Source organism: Engraulis encrasicolus, chromosome 5, assembly GCF_034702125.1.
Source record: "Engraulis encrasicolus isolate BLACKSEA-1 chromosome 5, IST_EnEncr_1.0, whole genome shotgun sequence".
Lineage (NCBI taxonomy): Eukaryota > Metazoa > Chordata > Actinopteri > Clupeiformes > Engraulidae > Engraulis > Engraulis encrasicolus.
In genome coordinates this window covers 50271382-50294615 of record NC_085861.1, presented here as the reverse complement: position 1 = coordinate 50294615, position 23234 = coordinate 50271382, and the positions used below count along the sequence as shown (strand labels likewise).

The window sequence follows — 23234 nt, the reverse complement described above, 5'->3', positions numbered from 1 at the left end:
ATTTCACAAGCTGTTTTTTATTAAGAAGCTTCTGTCATGAACTGTGTTTTGGTCTTGGCTGACTGGACAAAGGGCTGTCACAGCTGTAGCTGAGGCCAAGATGTAGGCTATTTCAAATGCGATGGTATGACCATTGCAAGGGTTATGGGTCAGTGGGTGTGATCATGCCAATAAGATTGTGGTAAAGTCAGTAGACTTGGACTGGTAATCTGGCATACAGGGTTTTTTTTTTCAGAAAGTACAATTAGAAATCAGTCTGTTCAACAGTGGACAAAGGAATAGTATTTCGATGGGTATCTCAGCTAAAATTGGCCGGACCAGTTTATGGTTCCTGTCAAGCCCTTACATACACTTATTCATACACTATTTTGTTGAACTGGCTGTTATGACCCACTTTCATGACAGAACTTCATTGCTACTCCCCCTCATTGAACAATTCCATAAAATTGATACATACTCTGCCAGCCAATCAACAAGTAGCATTCTTTTTGACCTGGTCGTATTTTATTAACCATATACAGTAGCCACTTAATGGTCCTTTAAAACCTGTTAAGACACGGCGATATAAAATAGCTGTTACCAGAATGGCAATGACCAAGTCGTATTGCATTACTAAAGGCCCTGTGTCATGTCATAGTATTGTAGTACTGGAGGTACGGCATGCATTAATGGGCTACGATGCATGTAAAGGACTTGTTGTGTTTGCCACTGTTAAGGGATATGGACTGTGCCTGTGGTTTGTTCTGGTTGAGGCCACTGCCTCCTTCATAATATCAGTCATTTTATCTTTGGCTATTTTAGCCCTTGCTTTGATATAGTGATGTTGAGGTAGAATCAGCAGGGGCCTTACATAAACAACACATCAATACAATATATGGCTCAACAAGTAAAATGTCCCTCTTTTTGTACCGTTCTCTCGAACAGCTGGAATGTAACTGCACCGCATTCCCCCTGACCTGATTCACACTTCCAGTCAGGTCTCTAGCACAGACCAGCATTGGATCTAGGCCCACTATCTGACTTATTTCAGGTTCCCATTATCATAAAAAACGGTTGTCCTAATGATATCGATTGACCAAGCTTCTGTAAGCTTGGAAATTGAATCCAGAGAATGAGGCTGACAGAATGTGGCTGACACAAGGCAAACAGTGGCACAGCACACCCTGCCTCAGCAACATTTAACCAGTGTATGACATTCAGTATTTTAGGTTATTAAGCGTCTTTAAAAACATTTTCGTCTAAAAATAACAGTAGAAGTGTTGTCATAAATTCAGAGAATGTGCAGTTGTCAACACAACCCAAACAATGGCTGGGCACGACACTCAGCCTAAGCCACACATTTAGGTATTTTGGGTCTCTACCCTCAAAACGACATAATATAAAGTGATCTCTAGTACTATGCGTGTTTGTAACCTCCGATGCACCTATTTTGTAAAATCTTTTTGACCGGGCTGTTTTGCCTTGTATGTTTCATCATCTACTGGGTGCGTATCTAGTGCATATCTGGCACATATCTCTGGGTGCACAACCTGAGATGTAGTTGTTTCCATTGTAAGGTGAAATTGTTTCCATTTTCAAATTAGAATAGAGAACCACAACACTACAGTTTTAACACACGTTTTTTCCCCTTAATGTTTTCAGGGCCACCATGTCTGCGACTGTATTCACAGACGCAGAGTCTGACCTTTATGTCGACAATCAACTTGAAGGGGTTGCAGATGGCCAGAAAATTGCGAAGGAGTTCACAAAATCCTCGGCGGAGGAGGCAGCTTCAAGGATTAAAAAGAACATTTACAGCTTGGAACACGTGACTCTCAACATAGCCGTAACTGGAAATGCAGGTGCAGGGAAGTCGACCTTTGTGAACGCACTGCGGGGACTAAGCAACGATGATGAGGGGGCCGCCAAAGCTGGTGTTGTGGAGACAACAAGGATCCCTGCGCCATACACACATCCCACAATGCCAAACGTAATCATTTGGGACCTGCCAGGCATAGGCACTCCTAACTTTAAAGCCAAGACGTACCTTTCCGACGTGAAGTTTGAGCGTTACGACTTCTTCATCATCCTCACCTCAGAGAGATTCAAAGAGAACGACATAAACCTGGCCAAAGCGATCAAAAAGAAGAAACTGCTTTACTATTTCATTCGCTCAAAGATTGACAACGACATCACGGCAGAAGGCAGAAGAAAAGACTTCAATCAGGAACGTCTGCTTTCACAGATCAGAGAGGACTGTCAGAAGAACTTGAAAAGTGTTGGAGACCCTAAGGTCTTCCTCATATCCTCCTTCTGTTTACAGGATTACGATTTCAACAATTTGATGGACACTCTGGAGAGGGAGCTTCCTGATGCCAAGAAGCATGCTCTCATCCAGTCTCTACCAGTGTACTCAATAGAGGCCCTACAGAGAAAGAAGAAACACTTCCAGAGGATGATCTGGCTCACAGCCTTTGGCTCTGGTGCTATAGCTCTGGTTCCTATTCCAGGGATGACAGTGGTGTGTGACTATGGAATCGTCACTTCCTTTCTGGGGGACGTTTTCAAGTCCTTCGGCCTTGAAGATACGTCTTTACAGAAACTAGCCAAAAGAGTGGAAAGACTTGACTGGATGGACTTGAGGGCAGAAATGAAATCAACGTTTAAAGATGGAGTGACATCCGAGGCGGTGACATCTTACTTCAAAACTCCTTCGATGGCCGCCATCATGACGCTGAAGGGACTCATGAGCTCCGTCATCCCTTTCGCGCAGCTACCAGCTGGTGCAGTGTCAGTGCCCGTCATGCATCATCTTCTCAACCGAGGCCTCAAGGAAATGGAAGGGGATGCCAAAGCTGTGCTGGAAAAGGCGCAGCTGTACCATGTGTAGAACTAGACTTCATAACATATACTAGTGTTTCTCAAACCTTTTCAGACTGAGGACCACTTTGTCCCCCCAAAAATGTTCAGGGACCACCTGTCAATTCAATTGACAGTTGACGTTTGTTAATTAGACACGTCTAATTTCGGTGCAGATCACATACTTTTTTATTCACATGTACAGGCCTGTCTTATTGTGGTGAAAATGAGACTTCAGCTATGTTTAGCTTTACATTTACTTAGTCTTAGCTTAGCATTATATTTACTTACAAATATAGCTTACTGCTAGCTTGTCTTGGAAAAATAGAAATGCCCTCGCGGAACACCTGAGCTCTCTTGCGGACCACACTTTGAGAATCACTGCACTATGCAGATGGAACTCACCATACGCAATGCGTCTGTGCCAGTGGCATGCTGCATGGGGGTGATTTCTGTGTTGTACTGTTTTCTGTGTTGTTGCATAATGTAACGATTTACGTTATTTAATGAACTATTGGGTTACAGGGATATCTCTCCTGATGCTCAGTCATGTGAACAGATAAGACATGCTTTTGTATAAGTATAGGTTGAGTATATACAGTCAGGGGTATACATTAACTTTTTTCATCATCAGCCAAAATGGCTTGTAGACGTTAATCATACAAACACTCTCACCAATGGGTCAAAGTGGCTAGTAGTGTAAGTTTTATTTTCTACCAGCCAAACTGAATTTTCACCAGCAATTGGTTGACTTACGGGTGTTAATTTAGAGCCCTGTACATAGTAAGTCTTCATACTTCTTACAACTGTACTTTTTCACTAATGTGGCCTGGATGGAAGAGACATATTCGACCAATTAACTGTAATGCAAAATGACAAGTTGTATTGAGTGAGCAGTCGCTTACTTACAGACTAAATGTTTGTCTGATATTATATGTAAATAAAATATTTAACTGTGTATTCTTCCTTTCAAACTGTTAGTGTTTTTCTCCCCTACAAGAAGTACGGTGAAATAAATTGCCAATTCTCTCAGAATGAATTCTATACATGTACAGTAGAAATCACATGTACAGTAATAATAACAACAACAACAATAACAATAATAATAACAATAATCGTCATCATAAATTATGAATATAGGCAACAATAATTCAGACATAATAATAAAGACAGAAAAATGTGCATACATGTAAACAGCATCTCAGGGAGATTTTCCTCACCCCTGCTGTTGCCCCAGGACTTGATCTCATGACATGTCTGTTAAAGCTTACAGTAGGCCATCAGAGGGGGTTTAGGGTTCAGGGTGTAAATCCTAATTTCATTGATTGATTAATTGATTAATTGATTAATTCACTTCACTACTGTTGCACTGCTTTTTGTAAAACCAAGTTAAAAATTCAAAAGAAAAAAATATGAAGGGACCTCAGAACACCTCATCCACCATTATGTTAGTTTAATAAATTATGACTAAATAGTCATTTTCATGTTCTTCTATTGAAAGACTATGGTGGTTAGTTATATCATCGCTTTGACAATAACCATGAAAACAGAGAACCATTTGACGATCCTTTCACTCAATGTCAACAGAGGGCACTGTGCCACGAAAAAAGAGCTGCACAGCAAATAACCAGAGGACTATCATATCCTGACACATATTTTATTTTATAAAAACATAGTTTTCAGAGTTGTTTTCTTTTACATTTTTAAAACGTAACATGCTTTGACAATGGTCATTCTAAAGACTCTGAAAATGTCCTGTTCCAAACTCCTCACAGTGCACTTTGTTTGTACTGAGGTTGAGTGCCATCAATTGTTGTTGGGATTTCAACATTTTGTGGCTGTCTCAATTCATAATGAGGCTTTGTGATAACATCTGTGTGGTGCCTGATAATTATAACTCTAGCCAAGTTTACTGGAAGTCTACCAAGAATATTTCCCTTTGGGCATCTCATTTGCGTCTGTTAAGAACGTTCCTGTAATGCTTCAACAAACGTACAAGAAGGCTGCTTCCTTCTGGCCCTGAAATCGGTTCAGTTCAGAATATCCAGATGAGCAACATTCTTTTAAGAAGCGCTTGGTCATCATTTAGCTGCAGATTAGGCTGCTGTTTAACCACATGGCCTTGTTACATTTATGATATTGTAAAAATTCATTTGTTTTATAATCTTATTATTTCAAATTTCTTTATTAGAGGATAGCCTCTTGAGATAAAAATCTCGCTTTCAAGAGGGTCCTCATTTATAGAATTCAGATAGAGATAATGGGCCACAACAAGGACTGAGGTGAGCAGTAATATCTCTGCTATTCAATGGCACATATATAGTAGCATAGTATCTGTCAAGAATAATATCTGGTAATGTAGACACGTGACTGCATATTTTGTACAGGAAGACAGAACCATGTTTGTGTGTGTGTGTGCGTGAGAGAGAGAGAGAGAGAGAGAGAGAGAGAGAGAGAGAGAGAGAGAGAGAGAGAGAGAGAGAGAGAGAGAGAGAGAGAGAGAGAGAGAGAGAGAGAGAGATCTGAAACCAGGCAGGTATTAACTCCACCCCCAGTTGCTGAAACTTTCCAGACTCGTGTGATTGATTTGAGCAAGTTGCGAAGGGTTTCATCAATTGCTCTGTATTCTCTTTTCTCAAAGGTAAGGATTTTTGAATATATTCTACATGGTTGTATAATAATGTGTGTTAATGAAATACAGCCCCTGTTCACTGTACACTTCAGTCCAATATTTAATTTGTTTGTCAAAGCTCAGTGCATTTTAGATGGTGAAGAATATCTTTGTTGGAATACCTGTGTTTAAGATAAGGTTTTACTCAACTGTACAACATTTCAGCCAGTATTTTAAGGTGTCTTCTTTTGTCTTTTATTTTAACCAGACACCATAAAACAGCCACATGTTACACTGGGGTCCTCCACACAATTTGATACTGATGTCTTTTGTCATCGCTGCTCAAGTAAGTGTAAATGAACTAAATGCTGAATTTCTGATATGTTTGTGTATTCATATCACTGTTAAAGAGGCAGACACAGGCTTGGATAGATACATAAAGGGATGAGGTGGTGCTAAAGCACCTGCCCTTTGCCCTACTGGACAAAAATGGCTTTTTTGAAAGTTCCTTTTTGAAAGATTTTTGTCACAATGTACTGTTGTCCATGTTGACATGATAATCTACAAATGCTTCATGATCAAAAGCATGTGACAATGATGGTCCAATATAAGCCTAGCCTCTATAGCCTAGTAAGTGTGTGTGTGTGCGCCCCCCCAAATCAGCACTTGCCCCCCCAACATATCTGTGCACGCCACTGGAGGCAGACAATAGAAAAGCATGTCATTTAACAGCAGACGATAGCACACAGTATTTAACACACAGTCATTAATTTACACTAAATCTGCCCATCCAAAGATGTACTCTATGTGCAAGAAACAGGACCCATTTTGTGTCCTAGGCCAGCACACAGTTGCAGTCATTCACATCATAAATGTGTAGTGTCGGCCGTATCACCATAAGCAGGGGGCAGCACATGGAGGCAGTGTTTTGGCATGGTGAAATGCTGGCTGGTCAAGGGACCACAATGGAAATAAGTCTTCTGTGTGTATATCCCTGTCTATTTATTCCTTGCAATGTACGGTTGCTGTTGCCATACAGTGTTTTTTTGTTACATCTAATAGACTAAATAAAATCATTCATTCATTCAAAACAGGGGTGGGGAACCTTTGTCTCTTGAGGCCGTCTTATCCGGCCCCCGATATAATTTGAATGTGGCAGCCGTGGCCTAGTGGTTAGAGAGTTGGTCAATCTGGAGGTTGCAGGTTCGAAGTACCCTTGAACAAGGCACCTAACACCATATTGCTCCAGGGACTGTAATCAATACCCTGACAAATAATAATTGTAAGTCGCTTTGAATAAAATGAAAGCGTCAGCTAAGTGAAATATAATGTAATGTAATGTTATGCAGCTTCACATGAAATATTATGGTTTGTAAAGGAATCTCAGAAATTACATTTGCAAATAAAATAAAGCTATATTTCAGGGGACCTAGAGAAGGTGGTGTCTGTTATAAAGGTGGCCACTTTCAATATAGGCCTAAAGTGAAGGGGGAAATCCTGGTTTGTGTTCATAGTACGGCCCCTGGAGGACTTTTACAGCCCTTGGAAGAATTTGAAGTAGTCCCTCGAATGAAAAAGGTTCCCCACCCCTGTGCTAAAGGCACCTGAGTCATGGGGGACAGTATGGGTCACCCTCCACCCATTTGTCCCAGCCCGGAATTGAACATGTGTCTTTCACGCCACATGTCCAGCTCTTTGATGATCACCCTTTAGTTAGATAAAATGGCTTTGTTTTCTGGTATTAATAGTTGTGTGGAGCATGACATTCTGTTTTACCATGGACAGGCCGCTTTTCAAAGGAGGTGAGAGAAAAAGGATTTAAAGACCGGCCCCCTTGACCTCTGAAGCAGTGAGTTCATACAAATAATTCATGTTAATTATGTACTGTTGTATTTCATACAGCCACTCGTACTATTTTATTGACAAAATTTACACAGATTAAAAACTATTTCTTTATTTCCACAGTCGAAATGGCACGTGCATCCAACAACTACGTGAACGTGGAGGATGACTCCGATTATTATTTTAGAGAAATTGTAGATATCTACAGGTCATGTTCCACAATGTCGGCAGGCACAGCCATCGTCCGAGGTAGACTTGACCAACTGAATTATGTCACACTAAACATAGCAGTCACGGGGATGTCAGGCGCAGGGAAGTCCACATTTGTCAATGCCATAAGAGGCATCCCGAACAGCCACCCCCTTGCCGCACCAACAGGCGTGACCGAGACAACCACGACTCCCGTCAAGTACAACCACCCCAGCATGCCAAACGTCACGATATGGGACCTACCAGGGATAGGAACCACAAAGCACCAAGCCAAGACCTACACAAAGCAGCAGAAGTTTGAGACGTATGACGTCTTCATCATCATCACCTCTGAGAGGTTCAAAGAAAACGACATCCTACTGGCTAAAGCCATCCTAAAACAGAAAAAGCTCTATTATTTTGTCAGGTCGAAAATAGACAATGACATGTATGCAGAGCAGCAAATGAGTAGACGCAGTGAAGCACAAGTTCTGGCCAACATCCGATGGGACTGTCAGAAACACCTCAGAGATTTGGGAAACCCTAAGGTCTTCCTTATGTCCTCCTTCCATTTAGAGAAATACGATTTCCCAGAACTGATAGAAACCCTAAAGGAGGAGCTTCCGGAAAACAAGAGGTTAGCCCTCATCCAGTCCCTGCCCGTGTACTCCACCGAGATTCTGAGGATGAAATGTAAGCATTTCAGGAAAATGATTTGGCTGACAGCCTTTGGTGCGGGTGCAGTTGCGATGGCGCCACTTCCAGGACTAGCATTAGTGTGTGACTACGCGATCGTGCTGAGCTTCCTCAGCAAAGTCCACAAGGCTTTCGGCCTTGACGAGGAATCCCTCCAAAGGCTGTCTGTTCGCATCAACAAACCCGTACGGGAGCTCAGGTCGGCCATGAAGTCCCGGTTCAGGGACGGGGTGAATCCGGACGTGCTGAGTAAGTTCCTAGCCACGCCGGGTGTAACGGTTGCTGCCTCTGTGCAGTCCACGATGACATTCCTGGTGGGCGTTGGCACGCTGGTGGCAGGAGGGGTGTCTATCGCTGCTGTGCACCATTTACTGACCAAGGGGATGGCGGAGATGGAGGATGATGCTAAAGCAGTGCTAACGGTAGCTCAGTTAACCTGATACTGCAACAGATAGCATAGCCCTAGCCATCCATTCGTTTCCACTCAATTATCATTTCACAACACGTTACATCTGGGTCTGGTATTCACCCCACCTAGCAATTCAGCGAACAGGGGAGGGACAAGAGAGCGGGATGAGTGCTGATGAATTAAATAGAGGTGAACTGCATATGCCAACCAAAGGTTAACCCTATCCAGACCGGGCTTTTTTGGCATTCCTGGGACCTAGGGGGCTCTTTTGACCCCCCATAACTTAGGAACCGAATGGCGTATGACCACCAAACTTGGAGGGGATGATCTTCAGCCAAAGATCTATGAATGACATCAGTTTGGTGTCATTAGTGGATATTATGACATCATTATGATGTAATTTCCTGATTTTATTGCCCAAAATGTCTTAATGCATTTTCCATCTAACTTGGGAATGCACATCAATTTTGGTTATTATGTGCTTCAGACCACTTCAAATGTCCACAGGGGTGTAAGATGCTAATAAAAATGTAAAAAAAAATACGAAAAGTGATGATGATGAGACTTAGATCAGTGATTTTTGGTCAGACGTACCTGTCAGAAAACCGTTGCCATGGCAACAACAAAAGTGATAAACCTAATCTTTTGGTATCACACTGTAGCCAACTTCATTTTAGGAAAAGCCACAAAGTTTCGCAGTCGCTTTAGTCATTCAGGAGTTATACGACATCAAAGTTGGTGCGGGCACTTTTAGCCACGTTTTTGTTTGTTTTTTTTTTATTATTATTATTGTTTTTTTGTTTGTGTTTTTTTTTTTGTTTTAAATAAAAACTGTGGCAGAGCTGGATCATTCATGACCGATACATTACTCGCTCAAGTCCAGATGGATGAATTATGGATATTTGGGTGCTTAAAACCATGGTCTACCGATTAACTTATATCAACAGGGTATTCAAGATTTTGCCACATGTTGCACATTGCCATAAGTATTTCTCCATGATTCATGCATAATATCTCTATATCCAGTTTATAATGTTGTAGAATGCGGACTGGTTGAATCTACAGCTTCCTAATTGGGAATTGTGTGTATTCATCAGGTGGAATAACTATGTAGGGTAATTACACTGTGAGATGTGCTCCCCTGCAAATACTATGCACTATATTGTTAAATTTATATTTTTATTCTTATATTAGATGCCATGTTACTTTACATGACATTACATCACACTTAGCTGATGCTTTTATCCAACGAGAGTTATTTGAAGTACAGGGTAATGGATACAGATTATGTCTATCTTTAGTGGGCCTAGGGAGCACTGCAATAACAAATCCTGTATATAAACAATACATGTGGGTTTAATAAAGTTGACATTTACTTGACATGTAAGAATGTTGTTGATTTTTAATAAAATAAAATAAAATAAAAAGATGTCTTTCTATTAAGTGAAAATGGAGTAGTAAAATTTCTGTTTTGATATACTCCTGGCGTTTTATACACAGTATTAAGATGGGGGCTAAAAGCATTCTATGCTGTGAATAAATGTATTGAATTGTATTTAGTTTTTCCTCTGTACGGCAAAGAAATGTATGGATATTGGTTATTTAATAAAGCATAGACTTTGCATTTTCAAAAACATCCTTGTTTTGTTTTCCCTCCATGTTAGATCTTCACGACAAAGCTGGGGTGCACTTCTTGGAACCAAAGTTCCTAACTGCATTAGCTACTTCGTTGTTTGCAATGCAATTTCCCATTGGCAACTAGCCAAGTTGCTAACTGGCTAACAACTACGCTTTCGAGAAACGAGCCCCTGTTGTCTCATTTCAAAACAATGTGGTCAGGCAGGATTCTGGCAATGCTCCAGTGCTTGCCTCAGAACAGTTTTTGTCAAGGTGGGTATGTGAGGGGTATGGCAATGAGACATTTGACTGTCATCATTAGAAAGGCTACAGTATGTTCTGTAGTTTTATGAAACATAAACAGCACCAGTGCACGGCCATTTTTCCATGGAGAAAAACACACCCAGTTGCCATCACGCTCCCATCTTGAGTCGTCAGGTTAAAGTTCGGCGTCTGCAAGACTGCACGTCATTTTCAGGATCCATAGGACCGCATGTCGCCACTCATCTTGCCTGATTCATCACCGGTGACGGCTGGGTATCTCATCCGGGTGCTGCCCTCCCCCCGACGGTGGCCATCTCCTCGGTGGCCATCTCCCCCTCGCTGCACATTCTCTCCCAAGTGTTTTCTCCCCCTTGTGTGTGAACAAACAGTTTTTAACCCTCCTGTTATCCTTGGGGGTCTATTTGACCCCATTCAATGTTTAGCGTCTGAAAAATACAGTACATCATATATGGGGTCAATGTGAAAAAAGTGAAATTTCCACATTTTTTCCCCCTAAGTGCTGTACACGTTTTGGTTACATCTGTGTTCCTTGGGGTCAATTGGGGGGCTAAAAGTGCCCGCACCAACTTTGATGTCGTATAACTCCTGAATGACTAAAGCTATGACTACGAAACTTTGTGACTTTTCCTAAAATGAAGTTGGCTACAGTGTGATACCAAAAGATTAGGTTTATCATTTTTGTTGTTGCCATGGCAACGGTTTTCTGATAGGTACACCTGGCCAAAAATCACTGATCTAAGTCACTTTTCATATTTTTTTACATTTTCATTAGCATCAGACACCCTTGTGAACATTTCAAGTGGTCTGAAGCACATAATAACCAAAATTCATGCATTACCCAAGTTAGATGGAAAATACATTAAGGTGATGGTGGTCCCGCCATTCCGACACCCTTCCCTTGGAGCACGATTTACACAGATTTCAGCACCACATGCGTGGAGAGCTCCGGACAAGCCGCAGGTGTACGCTCGCTCCCCTAAACTTGGTCTCGGTATGGCGTAGGAAATGTCAGAATGGCAGAATGCCTGAATGGCGTAGTTTGTCGGAATGGCGGTATGTCGGAATGGCGGTATGTAACCGGAGCTGGGGTGGTTGAAAAAGTTTCGCCATGAGTTTGCTTTATTCGCTCTGGACGAGGCATTGACATGTTTGATTCAGCTAATCACATAACGGTTCTGTCTTGACAGCCTGGGACATTCGTTGATATAAACGTTGCAATTGGTTTTTGCCAAACTGGGTCATAGCAATTCGCTTCACGATTAGCTTGAGTTTAATCGTCAAAATTCGCTCTGGTCGCTCAGTAGTATAGGTTGATATGTAAGTTTTGGAACATTTCATATAGATTTTTCCATTTGGTGTTTTTTTTACTTCTAGGACCCCCCCGAATACAAATCCACCTGTTTCCATTATTTTCGTGAACATTTAGTGGCAAATTCAAGATGGCTGCCATTGTGTGTAGAAATTTCACCATTAATGCCGTTTTAAGGTTCAATTGAACTGTTTTATAATTCCAGGGCAACATTGAATAGAAAACAAATTATTTTCAATGTTTTCCTTCATTTTTTGTGGCAAAATCCAAGATGGCTGACATAATTTACGGCGAAATTGGCATATTTAATATTTTGAAGTCTATAAAGCCATTGTTGACTTGTTTTGGTAATATTTGGTTACATGAATGTGAAGTCAGCCATTACATAAACTAAGCCCATTACAAAATCCAAGATGGAAGACATTTTGTTTAGCAAAATCAACATTAATGTTGCTTTCAGGTCTATAAATCAATAAATGATACTCTACTCTACTCTACTCTGACGCCATTCATTTGAGAATTCGAGCACAGAGGATTCCATGCTGGTCCAAATTATTGTTCCAACAACAATTGCTATGAGTCACTTCATGTACAGTAGGCCTACCTATTATGCAGTGCTACCTGTACAGTAATATGCACATTCACTGGATTGGCTGCCTATATCGAGGCAAAGGGCTACAAAGTTGCTTCAAGGTCGGCCTCAGCTTATCTGAAGGCTGTGAAACCGTATGTTCTATCCGGGATGTTGCATTCCTCCAATGCCAACAATCTTGCCATGCTCTCTGCTCATAGAACTGGGCTCTCTGGCATGACAGTCAGAGAATATCCTCAACTGTAGTGATGGGTCATACCCTGATATGGTCTTCCCTACGGTAAGCCCAATCATGTGCTTCACACGCTCTGAACGTCCCTCATATAATTCCCAACTTACTTAGGCCTATATCATCCATGGTGTCTAATATTATGCTTCACCCATCAGTAGCATCCATTGAGATCACGTCTCTGTGGGTCTGTTGTGGCTCATCCGGTTGGCATGCCTATGTTGGCCTCATAGCAAGTCATCCCAATTCTGAAGCCATGTGTAGTGAAGAAGAGGAGAGTGGGCTCACACAACTTGGAACCAAGGCCTTCTGTTATTTGAACCCAAACCCAAAGTACTACCATATGTCATGACTCAAGGGGGCTTGGCTGTCCTCCCTGCTGGTTCCTTGGTCTGTCCTCTGTGTTTCAGGTGCAAGATTGGCAGGTGCGCTGACTGCTGATTGCCACACTATCATATACACTTTGTGAGACCTTTGGCATCATGAGGATCCGTATAAGTGGCACAAGTGTGAATCTTTTATGAAAATAATTCACATAAAAATGAAAAGAAACTGGCTCCCTCAATGATGCTGCACATCATGAAGGTGGTCCTCTTGCCCATTATTTTTTTATTTATTTTTACAGTTGTTCAATGAAATGAATTAATAGGATTTTCTTTTACTTTCTGATCAGTCTAGAGAGTTTAGTTGGAGGCAACAGGCCAACTTTTTGCAACTAGCCAATTGCTAGCCGACATGTGAGCACAAGATTTACAGTGTGTCACCCCAAATTCCAGATGCTCTTCCTATGAGACGAAACATTTAATGTAATGACAGTTATGTGCCTATCAAAATATTACCAACAGGCGTACAAAATAACACAATAGCTTAATAAACCTGAAAATACCAAATGTTCATATTTTGCTACAATGTTGACCATCTTGGATTTTGCTTCTAAAAATTGGAAACAGATTGTTTTGTTTTCAGAGGGGGTCCTAGAAATATAAAACACAAATTATCAAAGGGGCCAGCTCAGATTTGGGATGAGACACATCAGCTGGCCATATAGAGAGGTAAGCTTACGCAATCGTTTTATAGATGTCATGTTGAATTTTTATAAATTTTAAATGATTTTTGAAAAAGTTCATGTAATGACTGACTGAACAGTCCTGTATACATCAAGAATATTAAAAATACAAGAAAAAAACACTGACTTTAGAGACCTCAAAACACCAAACATGTCATTTTTGCTATATGTTATGTCAGCCATCTTGGATTTTGGTTCTAAAAATGAAGGGGGGAAATAGAATCAGGTAGTTTTGTATTCAGGGGGTACAAGAGATGCTAAAAAACACCAATTCCAAAAATGTATATGACATGTTTCCTTCCATTACATTCAATTGTGTTAGAATCTGACTGCATATCCGCCATCTTGGATTTTGGGCGTTTCCACTTCGGAAAAAAAATGGAAACAGGTGGATTTGAAGACTATGGGGTTTGTAGTTGATAAAAAACACAATTTGGAAAAATCTATATGAAATGTTTCTAAACCTCTTTTTTCTGACATATTCACCTGCACTACAGTTCGTTTTGCTCCTGGCGAATTCGCTCTGGTAGCTTTATTCGCCTTCCCTCCATAGACAAATAATGACTTCCGCCGCTCAGGTCGCATAGTTTGCGTTTGGTGTACACGGGGAATTATAGTTCACTAATTATGCTAATTAGTTTGCTAGTTCGCTAGCGACATAGACCAACAGCTAACCACTGAAGAACTGACAGCTGCTTACCAGGGAATATGGCTCGTTTTGCCAACTCCAAACAACTGGATAGGAATGATTCCACATTTTGTAGTCTGTGGTCCATGACTACAAATCCCCATCAATTATTCCATAATTCCACTTGATTCATGATGATTTATTGGTAAAATACAGTGCACTGCTCCAGTCTCCAGTAGCCTAAAAGAGCACAATTGGAGCAGCATGGGATTGAGTAAATTACCTACTATCACGATTTAATAAGGAGATTTTGCAAACTTATCAATAAAATCTTGGATCTTGGAACTTGGTCTGGATCACAAATCTCACGGGACAGATTTTTAATGGGACGAGAACTCTTGCGGACTTAAATCTCGCAGGATCTCGTCACACTCCTAATCCTAAATGTGATGAATCACACGTTTATCTTCTAGTCCTATGATTTGTTTTATTTTTCATGTTAAGGTAAGCAATAAACATAAAAGTTGCATGTAAAGATGACATAAAATAATAATATAATGATGATGTTTTACCATGAAGTAGCTTTTAAAGTTGATGTTATAATATTACAAGGAAATGATTATGGGAAATAGGCCCTACGAATGTACTGTAGGCCCTATTTTTTTGCACGAAAGTCCTGTTGATATGCAAATGCCATATTTATCTCATCACACTCAACACACCCCCAGGGTCAGGGTGTATGCATGCAGTGTTGCCAGATTGGGCTGTTTCCCGCCCAATTGGGCTGCTTGGGATGGCCGTCTGCGGGTAAAAATGGCATTTTGCAGGAAAAACCGCCCAATTTTTCCCATAGAAATCAATAGAATTGGGCGGAATTTAGTGCTTCCAGGCGGGTTTTGAGCCTTTTTTGGGCTGGAAATCATCAGCCTCTTCTGTCAACACTGTATGCATGCACATACTGATTGAAGCTCCATAAAACCCCATTGCACAATAGTCAACTCTGCAGAGCTCTTCCTCGTCCAGCGTAGTCTCCAGCCTTTATTGTGTGATAGCGTGTTTAAGGTATGTTTTGGGCTTATTTCTTCAACAGATTGGTGTAGAAGGGCAGGCACCAAATGCAGCACAATGCCGCTTGCACAGTAATGTACTGTACACTTACTACCATAGTCTGTTAGTAACTGGGGGAAAATGCAGTCTCACCATTGTAGTCGTATTTCACATGGTCAGGTTAAATTATGACCGATTACCACATGAAACAACAATGTAGCCGAACATTACATGCAAATGAATGGTTTTATTTTTTCAAAGACCAATGTTTTGCTGGGCAATAAAGCATAGAGCATAGAGCATTTTTATGTTATCATAGCATAAAAACAATTAACACTTAGGCTACTGTTATAATATTCTTGTGAATATTAATTATTTTGGAAATAGTATGAGAATTGAGAGTCATGTCTTAAAAGAAGTTATAGTTATATACAATGTCTTCTGCTATGATGAAAAAAAATTGACAAGAAGGAATTCACACCCATGCCTGCACAAACATCCCATACAAAGCCCTTCCTGGCATCCTTCCAAATGCTTTGAATTAGAAACAGATTTGTAATGGTAGTTTGAAACATTTTTATTTGCCTTTTGAGACTTTAAGGCTAATAACACAGCACCTGCACCTGTTCTGAATGTTGAATCATCATTCCTTTAAATATGTACTGTACTTAAGAATATTGATTTGTAGGTCAAGACTACATCTACTGCAAATAGTGATTTCAAATGAAATATGCGCCAACATCTGCACACAAGCTACATGGGATCATGAATGTATTAGTTTAAAGAAGTTATTGTTTATTTTTAGGTTCATCATGGAAAATGAACCCCTTTACATCAATCCTATTGAGAATTTATACATCAACCCTGATGAGAATTTATACGTGCAACCAGATGAAGACATCATAAAGACGTACAAGACACACAGCAAAGAAGACGCCACAGCCAAAGTTAAAGAGCAGTTAGATGACCTGGATAGCATTACACTAAACATAGCTATCACAGGTATGACTGGAACCGGGAAATCCACCTTCGTAAATGCAATAAGAGGCCTTGGAAGTGACGACCCTGGAGCAGCACCGACTGGAGTGGTTGAAACTACCATGACAAATAACATGTATCTTCACCCCACAATGCCAAATGTCAAGATCTGGGACCTGCCCGGAATTGGGAGCCCAAAGTTTAAAGCGAAGAAATACCTGCAAGAAGTCAAATTGGATACGTTCGACTTCTTCATCATCCTTACTGCTGACCGATTCAAAGAGAATGACATCATGCTGGCCAAAGCCATTCAGAAGAAGAAAAAGCTGTTCTACTTTGTCCGCACAAAAATCGACAACGACATACGCACACAACAGCACAGAGCCAAGTTCAAAGAGGAGGTGATGCTGAAAAGCGTGAGGGATGATTGTGAAAAAAATCTGGCACAACTGGGGAAGCCCAAAGTCTTCTTGATATCCTCACAAGAGTTAGAAAAGTATGACTTCAGGGATCTGATTGCCACATTGGAGACAGAGCTCCCAGATAACAAACGACGTGCTCTCATTCAGTCTCTTCCTGTCTGCTCCCTTGAGATGATTGAGAAGAAAAAAGCCTACTTCAAAAAGGTGATCTGGCTATCTGCATTTGCAGCGGGGGCACTTGCAGTCACCTTCACGGCTTGCCCTCTTCCTGGTGTGCCGGTTGGGTGCAATATTGGGATCTTGTTGAAGTTCCTTCAGGACGTTTACCAGTCCTTTGGACTGGACGAAGCCTCCCTTCAGAGACTCGCCGACAGGATCAACAAACCAGTGGAGCCACTGAAGTTGGCCAAGAAGTCACGTTTCACGGATGGAGTCACCTCCCACATTATTTTGCAATACTTCGAAAGGCCCCTGATCAAGGCAGCTCTGGCCACTGTCACCGTCATGAACTTTGCATGGGTGGGTGGGTCTGTAGTATCAGGCCCTGTCACCGTGGCCATGATGTACCATCTGTTGAACAAAGGTCTCCTGGAGATGGAGGAGGATGCCAAGGCAGTGCTGCAGGCCTCTCAGCTGGAGCGCTTCGAGGGGCTCTCTGAAACACTGCAGCAGATGAAGAAGGGACGCTAGTCTCGGACGAACTTTTCATTGTGAAGTTTTGATTGCAATGGTGGTGGTAACATTGGTTTTGGATGATAAAGACAATACTGCCTTTTTACAAAAGTTGGATAAATAAAGGCTTTGCACAATCTTTTTTTAAAATATAATTTCATGTTGTTTATTGCCTTTGTTCAGATAGGACTGTGAAGATTTTGGACTGGAAAGAAGAAAGAGATGAAGTAGGTTTAGAAAATAACAGCAGGTGGGATCTTTGTAGTTATTGCACACTGGGCCAAAAAACAATATTAAAGACGATTTAAAGCTGTAGGAATCTTTGACTGTATACAGATTCCATACTATGTTTGTGGTTATTACACACTGGGCACAAATACTAACACCAAAAACAATTTAAAGGTGTTCGTAGCCTCTTACTGCAGATGGGGTCGCCAGTGGGTCTATTCACTATTTGCTGAAAATACTTGCTCTTAAAAATAGTCCCTTAAGTAACAGATTAAGACATAGCCTATGCACTTTTGGTGACAGTGAGGTTTTAAGACGCTAAGGGGTTAAGGGATCTTTGACTGTATACACACATACTGTACAGTATAATATGCTCATATATCTGTATTACACAATAAAGAGTCCTAATCTAACCTGAGTGTGTAGATGAAGTAAGACTGCTCTGTTTGGGTCTGCAAGTTTTTGATGAGTGATAGTGTTAACATACTGTGAAATTTAGAGCATAGCCTCATTCACAAAGTATAATAGTTTCATTATCTTCATGAACAGTAACCATTTTCTCTGCAAAGGTGAGTTGTCTGAAGGACTTTCTCTCCACAATACTGTGGTAACTCCTTCCTGGCTTGATGTAGTCTAGTCTGTAGATCTTTTGAAATTGTGTCCAATACCCATAGGTCTATCTCAATAAACCACTTGTGGTTAACCCATATTCTCAATAATATTGGTCATGTGTAACTTCTGTAAGCGAGAAATGAGTCCTGTAAAATCAAAATTAATTACCCTAATACACTTTAACTGACATTACTAGATACATTTGTCAGGAGTCAATAGCAACATCGAAGAAGGCTTTTTATCTCATGGCTTTTTACTGTCCAATAGCAGGTTTTCTACAGGATTTGTCAGGATTTGTTTATCCTTTCAGAAATGGGAAGGGGCTCTCAGAAGTTCAGGCTTATATAGAGAATGAATAATTCCCTAGCCTGAACTTGATGCTGTCGTTACCCAAGACCTATTTACTGTATTATTTTGTGAATGGGGGACTGGGAGCAGATTTTACATCGTCATGTCTCACATGTTTTTGCTGTAGTCCTGATGTTGTGTGCAATAAATCAACTGCATACTATTTTACACGAGAATGTGATCATATGAAGGGATTTGTTTGAAGTTGCTTGAAGATTAATTTATGCAACACCTGCATGCTGACTCAAAGCAGGTGACATACAAACAGGTGGAGTTTTCCTCTCAGACCAGTGACATTTTAAATATGTCAAGTATGTCTCCTGACTTCTCTGCAAAGAGGATGATAGCTTTCTGAACTTAGCTCTATATTTCCGTAAAGGATTCTCATTTCTGTGAAGGACTGGGCTGCTTTTGAACTTGGGCTCAACATTGGATGGTAGGCCTAAATATACTCAGTAAAACAAAATATGTCTTATATTTATGTCAGTAGTAATTGTGTGATAATGAATTGTTCTGTGGTAGACATGATGAGTATGCCTTCTGCACTGCAAAAAAAGCAAGAAAAATTTACTCTATATTAATGTTCTGATCAGAGGCAGAGTGCAGAATCTAAAAACAGTATTGGCATAGGCCTACCTGTATAATTTCTTATTCTGTTGTGTTGTGTTTTACTGTACACCCTCAAACACTGCCATCTACTGGGGTGATCCTCTTGGTGATACTATTTTAAGCAAACAAATGTATTAATAAATAGCCGAGAAAATGGCGGATTACCCTCATCGTCTGACAGTTTAAAAATAACTATCATTTTTAATGTTGTGATTACATTGATCAGATGATCACAATTATTTCTAAATTGCTTCCTCTTTTTGTTGAACTGCCATACACCCTCTGTCTTTATCGCAGCATCTCGCACAAGGAATGTGACAACACGAGGACTGTGTTTACTTCTGGTTAACTGGAGATAGAGTAACAGTGTGGCTTTGTGGAGAGAGCAAGACATGTCTACAACCTGGGACTGCAAGAGAAACCTTTGAGTCGTGAAAGGTAAGGACAGAGGATTAAATGCTTGATGTTTGATGCTACTGTAAAACTGACTATGTTTCAAGGTAGAGAGATTGTATAGTCACAGTTTATGTAATAATGCTATCAGGTCTGTGGAAATTCTATTCGCAAATCTTAGCAAGTTAATATCAATTAAGACTTTTTTGTGTGAAACTTCACATAGAGCATTACTCATTCATTCATGGTCACCTCAATTTCCTTCAGAATCAATGAAGTGCACAGTATATCTACTGTGCTTTTGTTATTTGAATAGCTCACAGCATCTTGTGAATGTTGTTTCAGCGGAAACACCATGGCGTATCAGCACAGTGGCTTCCTGCTCAGCAGGGAAAACTTTGACGGTGACGACCATGACGGATTACATGCTATGGCGAGTCCTTTCAGCCATACTCCACATGGCTATGACAACAAATGTCTTGTTGTTGATGACTATCCATATTCGCATGAGGACACTTGGGGCAGTGAGGAGGATATACTTGTTGCAGAAGTCCGCTTTGTGGAAGACGAGGAAGATCGTTCCTCACAGCATACATGGGGAGAATATGATCTAACAGATGTTGAAACTGAGAGAGACGCTAGGTACAGGAGAGCTGCGGCAGCTGGTCATTACACTGAAGATGACTTTGAATCAGACATCTCCCCAGCTTGGTTGGAGGAAGAGAAACTATTAGACAACAGGAGAGGCCCACAAAACAATGATGCAGTCGAATTTGAACCAAAGATTAGACTTGAAGATGTCTCCCCAGTTGGGTGTGAGGAACACGTAGCAGGCCCTGTCTCAGAATATGACTTTAGGGAACAATTTGATTTGTCACCACGAGACACACATTACAAATTTTCACCTAGAGATAAAGTGAGCACGACAATTAAAGACAGAGTAGAACGTCTGGACCATGTGACTCTTAACATAGGTGTAACAGGAAATACAGGTGCAGGGAAGTCGACCTTTGTGAACGCACTACGGGGACTGCGTGATGACGATGAGGGGGCTGCTGAAACTGGCGTTGTGGAGACAACAAGGATCCCTGCGCCATACCCGCATCCCACAATGCCAAACGTAATCATTTGGGATCTGCCAGGCATAGGCACTCCTAACTTTAAAGCCAAGACGTACCTTTCCGACGTGAAGTTTGAGCGTTACGACTTCTTCATCATCCTCACCTCAGAGAGATTCAAAGAGAATGATCTAAACCTGGCCAAAGCGATGAAGCGGAAGAAAAAACTGTTTTATTTCATTCGTTCAAAGATCGACAATGACATCATGGCGGAAAGCAGAAGAAGAGACTTTAGTCAGGAAAATGTGCTTTTGAGGATCAGGGAGGACTGCAGGAAGAACTTGAAATGTGTGGGAAACCCACAGGTATTCCTGATATCCTCCTTCTACCTGCGAGATTACGATTTCACACGGTTGATTGACACACTGAGACGAGACCTCCCTGACAAAAAGAAGCATGCCCTCGTTCAGTCTCTGCCTGTGTACTCCAGGGATGCTCTGGTGAGGAAGAAAAAGCACTTTGAGAAGATGATATGGCTTCAAGCCTTTTGTTCTTGCGCCGGCGCAATACTGCCCATCCCTGGCCTTACCCTGGCCGTTGACTACGGCATTGTGACATCGTTCTTCAACAAAGTCTTCCAGTCGTTTGGCTTGGACGAAAGCTCGCGGAATCGGATGGCACTCAGAGTCAACATGGAGCCAGAGGATTTAAAGAGCGCCTTGAATTCGCGTTTTAAAAATGGGGTCACGGACAAAGTGCTGATGTCCTTTCTCAACACCCCCAAGATGGCCTCTCTGATGACGATGAAGACGGTGTTGGCTGCATTTGTGGTGGCCGGGTCCCTGCCTGCTGGGGTGCTCTCTGTGTGTACGATGCGGCATCTGCTCAGGAAAGGGCTGAGGGAAATGGCAGAGGATGCTGAAGCACTGCTGGTTGCAGCCAGACTTGATCAAGTTTGAAAAGAATATGCAGGGGGGCGCTGTGGCGCAGCGTGCTAAGCCCCCCACATTTGGGCTTGCATGCCCAAGGGTTTGAATCCTGGCTGGGTCATTTGCCATCCCTACCTCGTCTCTGATTTGCTTCCTGTCACTCTTCACCGTCCTTTCGGAAATAAAGGCAAAAAAGACCATAAAAAATACATTTTAAAAAAAGAAAAGAAAAAAATAGGCAGGCTTTGATCTCAATGACTGTCGACCGAAGCCCATTGCCTTCTGAATTTGCTGCTGTAAACCTACATTAAAACGATGACTGAGCAGTATTTTCCTTGACAAACCATTCACATAGGTGTTCAATTGTAAGGGTGTGTACAGAATTCTTCTACTGAGTCTTTGAATAAAAAGGCCATAATAATGTGGTTGTATGTCTGAAGTGTGCTGACAGTAAATGGTTTTTTTAAACTTACCTTCACCTGCTTCATTGATTTTTTTTGTGAATAATTCCTAAATTTGAAAATATAATATAATATAATATAATATAATATAATATAATATAATCACTTTCATGCAGAAACCTTGTATCACCTCCTTTACACCTCTGAAAGTCTGATTGATTTCAATCTTCCCCGAAGTATAGGGCAATTAATAGAAATGGAGATAATATACAAAAACGCAGAAACGCCCCGAAAATACCTAATATCATGCCTGGACTTTGAGCAGTTCTATATTTAAAAAGTATTTTTTAAAATCATGTTATGACATAACATCTTGGTATTGATGGAGTGTAAGGTTGCCTAAATTGTTATTATTTGTTTTTTTTCATATGGAAAGGAAGCAAAAAAGTAGGCAAAGGTTGTCATATTCTTTTTTCTGTATTATATTGCTGCAATGTTAAGGGACAACCAGCCTACATTTCTTGCATAGCCTAATTATTTTCATCCCCATCGCATACTTACCACAGTTTGAAAAACACGGGCCTATTTTAAAGATAGAAAATTGGAAATAATTTCATGTGACTGTCGTTATGAACTTGAAGGGCATCACAAGTTATAGGCTATTCGTTAATCATGTTTGGGATCACCTTTGCTTGGTAACGTAATTGTTAACAGTTGCTTTGAAAAAGATTTCTTCTTTTGCTTTTTTTTACGGCTTTAGTAATGGGGGTGCATGAAATATTGGATAGACAAAATAGGTCTTCTTCTGGGGTCCTTCTGACTCAGTCTGACTCTCCCCCACTCTACTATGCCCCTGTGGTGGGGTGGGTGTAAGAGGTCAAAATGCACTGTAGTCCTGAGGTAAGGAAAGTGTAAGGGTCATCACTCACGGTTCCTGAGTATATTAATAAGAAGCTTCTGGTACATGTGAAATAGTCTGTCTGTTTTCGCTAAGTATCAGCATTAGCCCATTGCAACCTAAGGCACCTGCCGAAAATGCCTGCTGAATGCCTAAGCCCTTTTTGGGAAAAGGTGCCCTCTGCCTATGAAAATCTAAATATCGCAGCCTCCGAAGTGAATAAAAGCTAGGACTCACATCTTGCATTAGAATGTGTTCATCTAGCTCTAACATAGCCTACCCACATTTTTAATCAACAAAAAACCCCTCAAATCTGAAGAGCCTGAAT

General features: G+C 41.0%; 3 protein-coding genes across 3 annotated transcripts; all 3 read left to right on the top strand.

The window, feature by feature from the left end:
* Positions 1 to 1648: 1648 nt before the first annotated feature.
* On the top strand, positions 1649 to 17547 carry LOC134449831 (uncharacterized). Its single transcript, XM_063199939.1, has 4 exons — positions 1649 to 2865; positions 7235 to 7251; positions 7415 to 8606; positions 16164 to 17547. Exons 1-4 carry the CDS (start codon positions 1649 to 1651, stop codon positions 17446 to 17448), a joined length of 3711 nt encoding a protein of 1236 aa, XP_063056009.1. The 3' UTR covers positions 17449 to 17547.
* LOC134448650 (interferon-gamma-inducible GTPase 10-like) lies at positions 5738 to 9325 on the top strand. Its single transcript, XM_063198314.1, has 3 exons — positions 5738 to 5795; positions 7235 to 7298; positions 7415 to 9325. The coding sequence occupies exon 3, from the start codon at positions 7420 to 7422 to the stop codon at positions 8614 to 8616; it is 1197 nt and encodes a 398-aa protein (XP_063054384.1). The 5' UTR covers positions 5738 to 5795; positions 7235 to 7298; positions 7415 to 7419; the 3' UTR covers positions 8617 to 9325.
* Positions 17548 to 19975: 2428 nt separating the features above from the next.
* LOC134449830 (interferon-gamma-inducible GTPase 10-like) lies at positions 19976 to 21648 on the top strand. Its single transcript, XM_063199938.1, has one exon. The coding sequence runs from the start codon at positions 19976 to 19978 to the stop codon at positions 21635 to 21637; it is 1662 nt and encodes a 553-aa protein (XP_063056008.1). The 3' UTR covers positions 21638 to 21648.
* Positions 21649 to 23234: the final 1586 nt, after the last annotated feature.

Excerpts from the sequence above, each read along its gene's own strand:
- LOC134449831 (XM_063199939.1), top strand. The coding sequence starts at position 1,649 with ATGTCTGCGACTGTATTCACAGACGCAGAGTCTGACCTTTATGTCGAC. Across the intron at positions 8,607-16,163 it reads GCAGTGCTAACGGTAGCTCA|GTTCATCATGGAAAATGAAC; the intron begins GTTAACCTGATA and ends GTTTATTTTTAG.
- LOC134448650 (XM_063198314.1), top strand. The coding sequence starts at position 7,420 with ATGGCACGTGCATCCAACAACTACGTGAACGTGGAGGATGACTCCGAT.
- LOC134449830 (XM_063199938.1), top strand. The coding sequence starts at position 19,976 with ATGGCGTATCAGCACAGTGGCTTCCTGCTCAGCAGGGAAAACTTTGAC.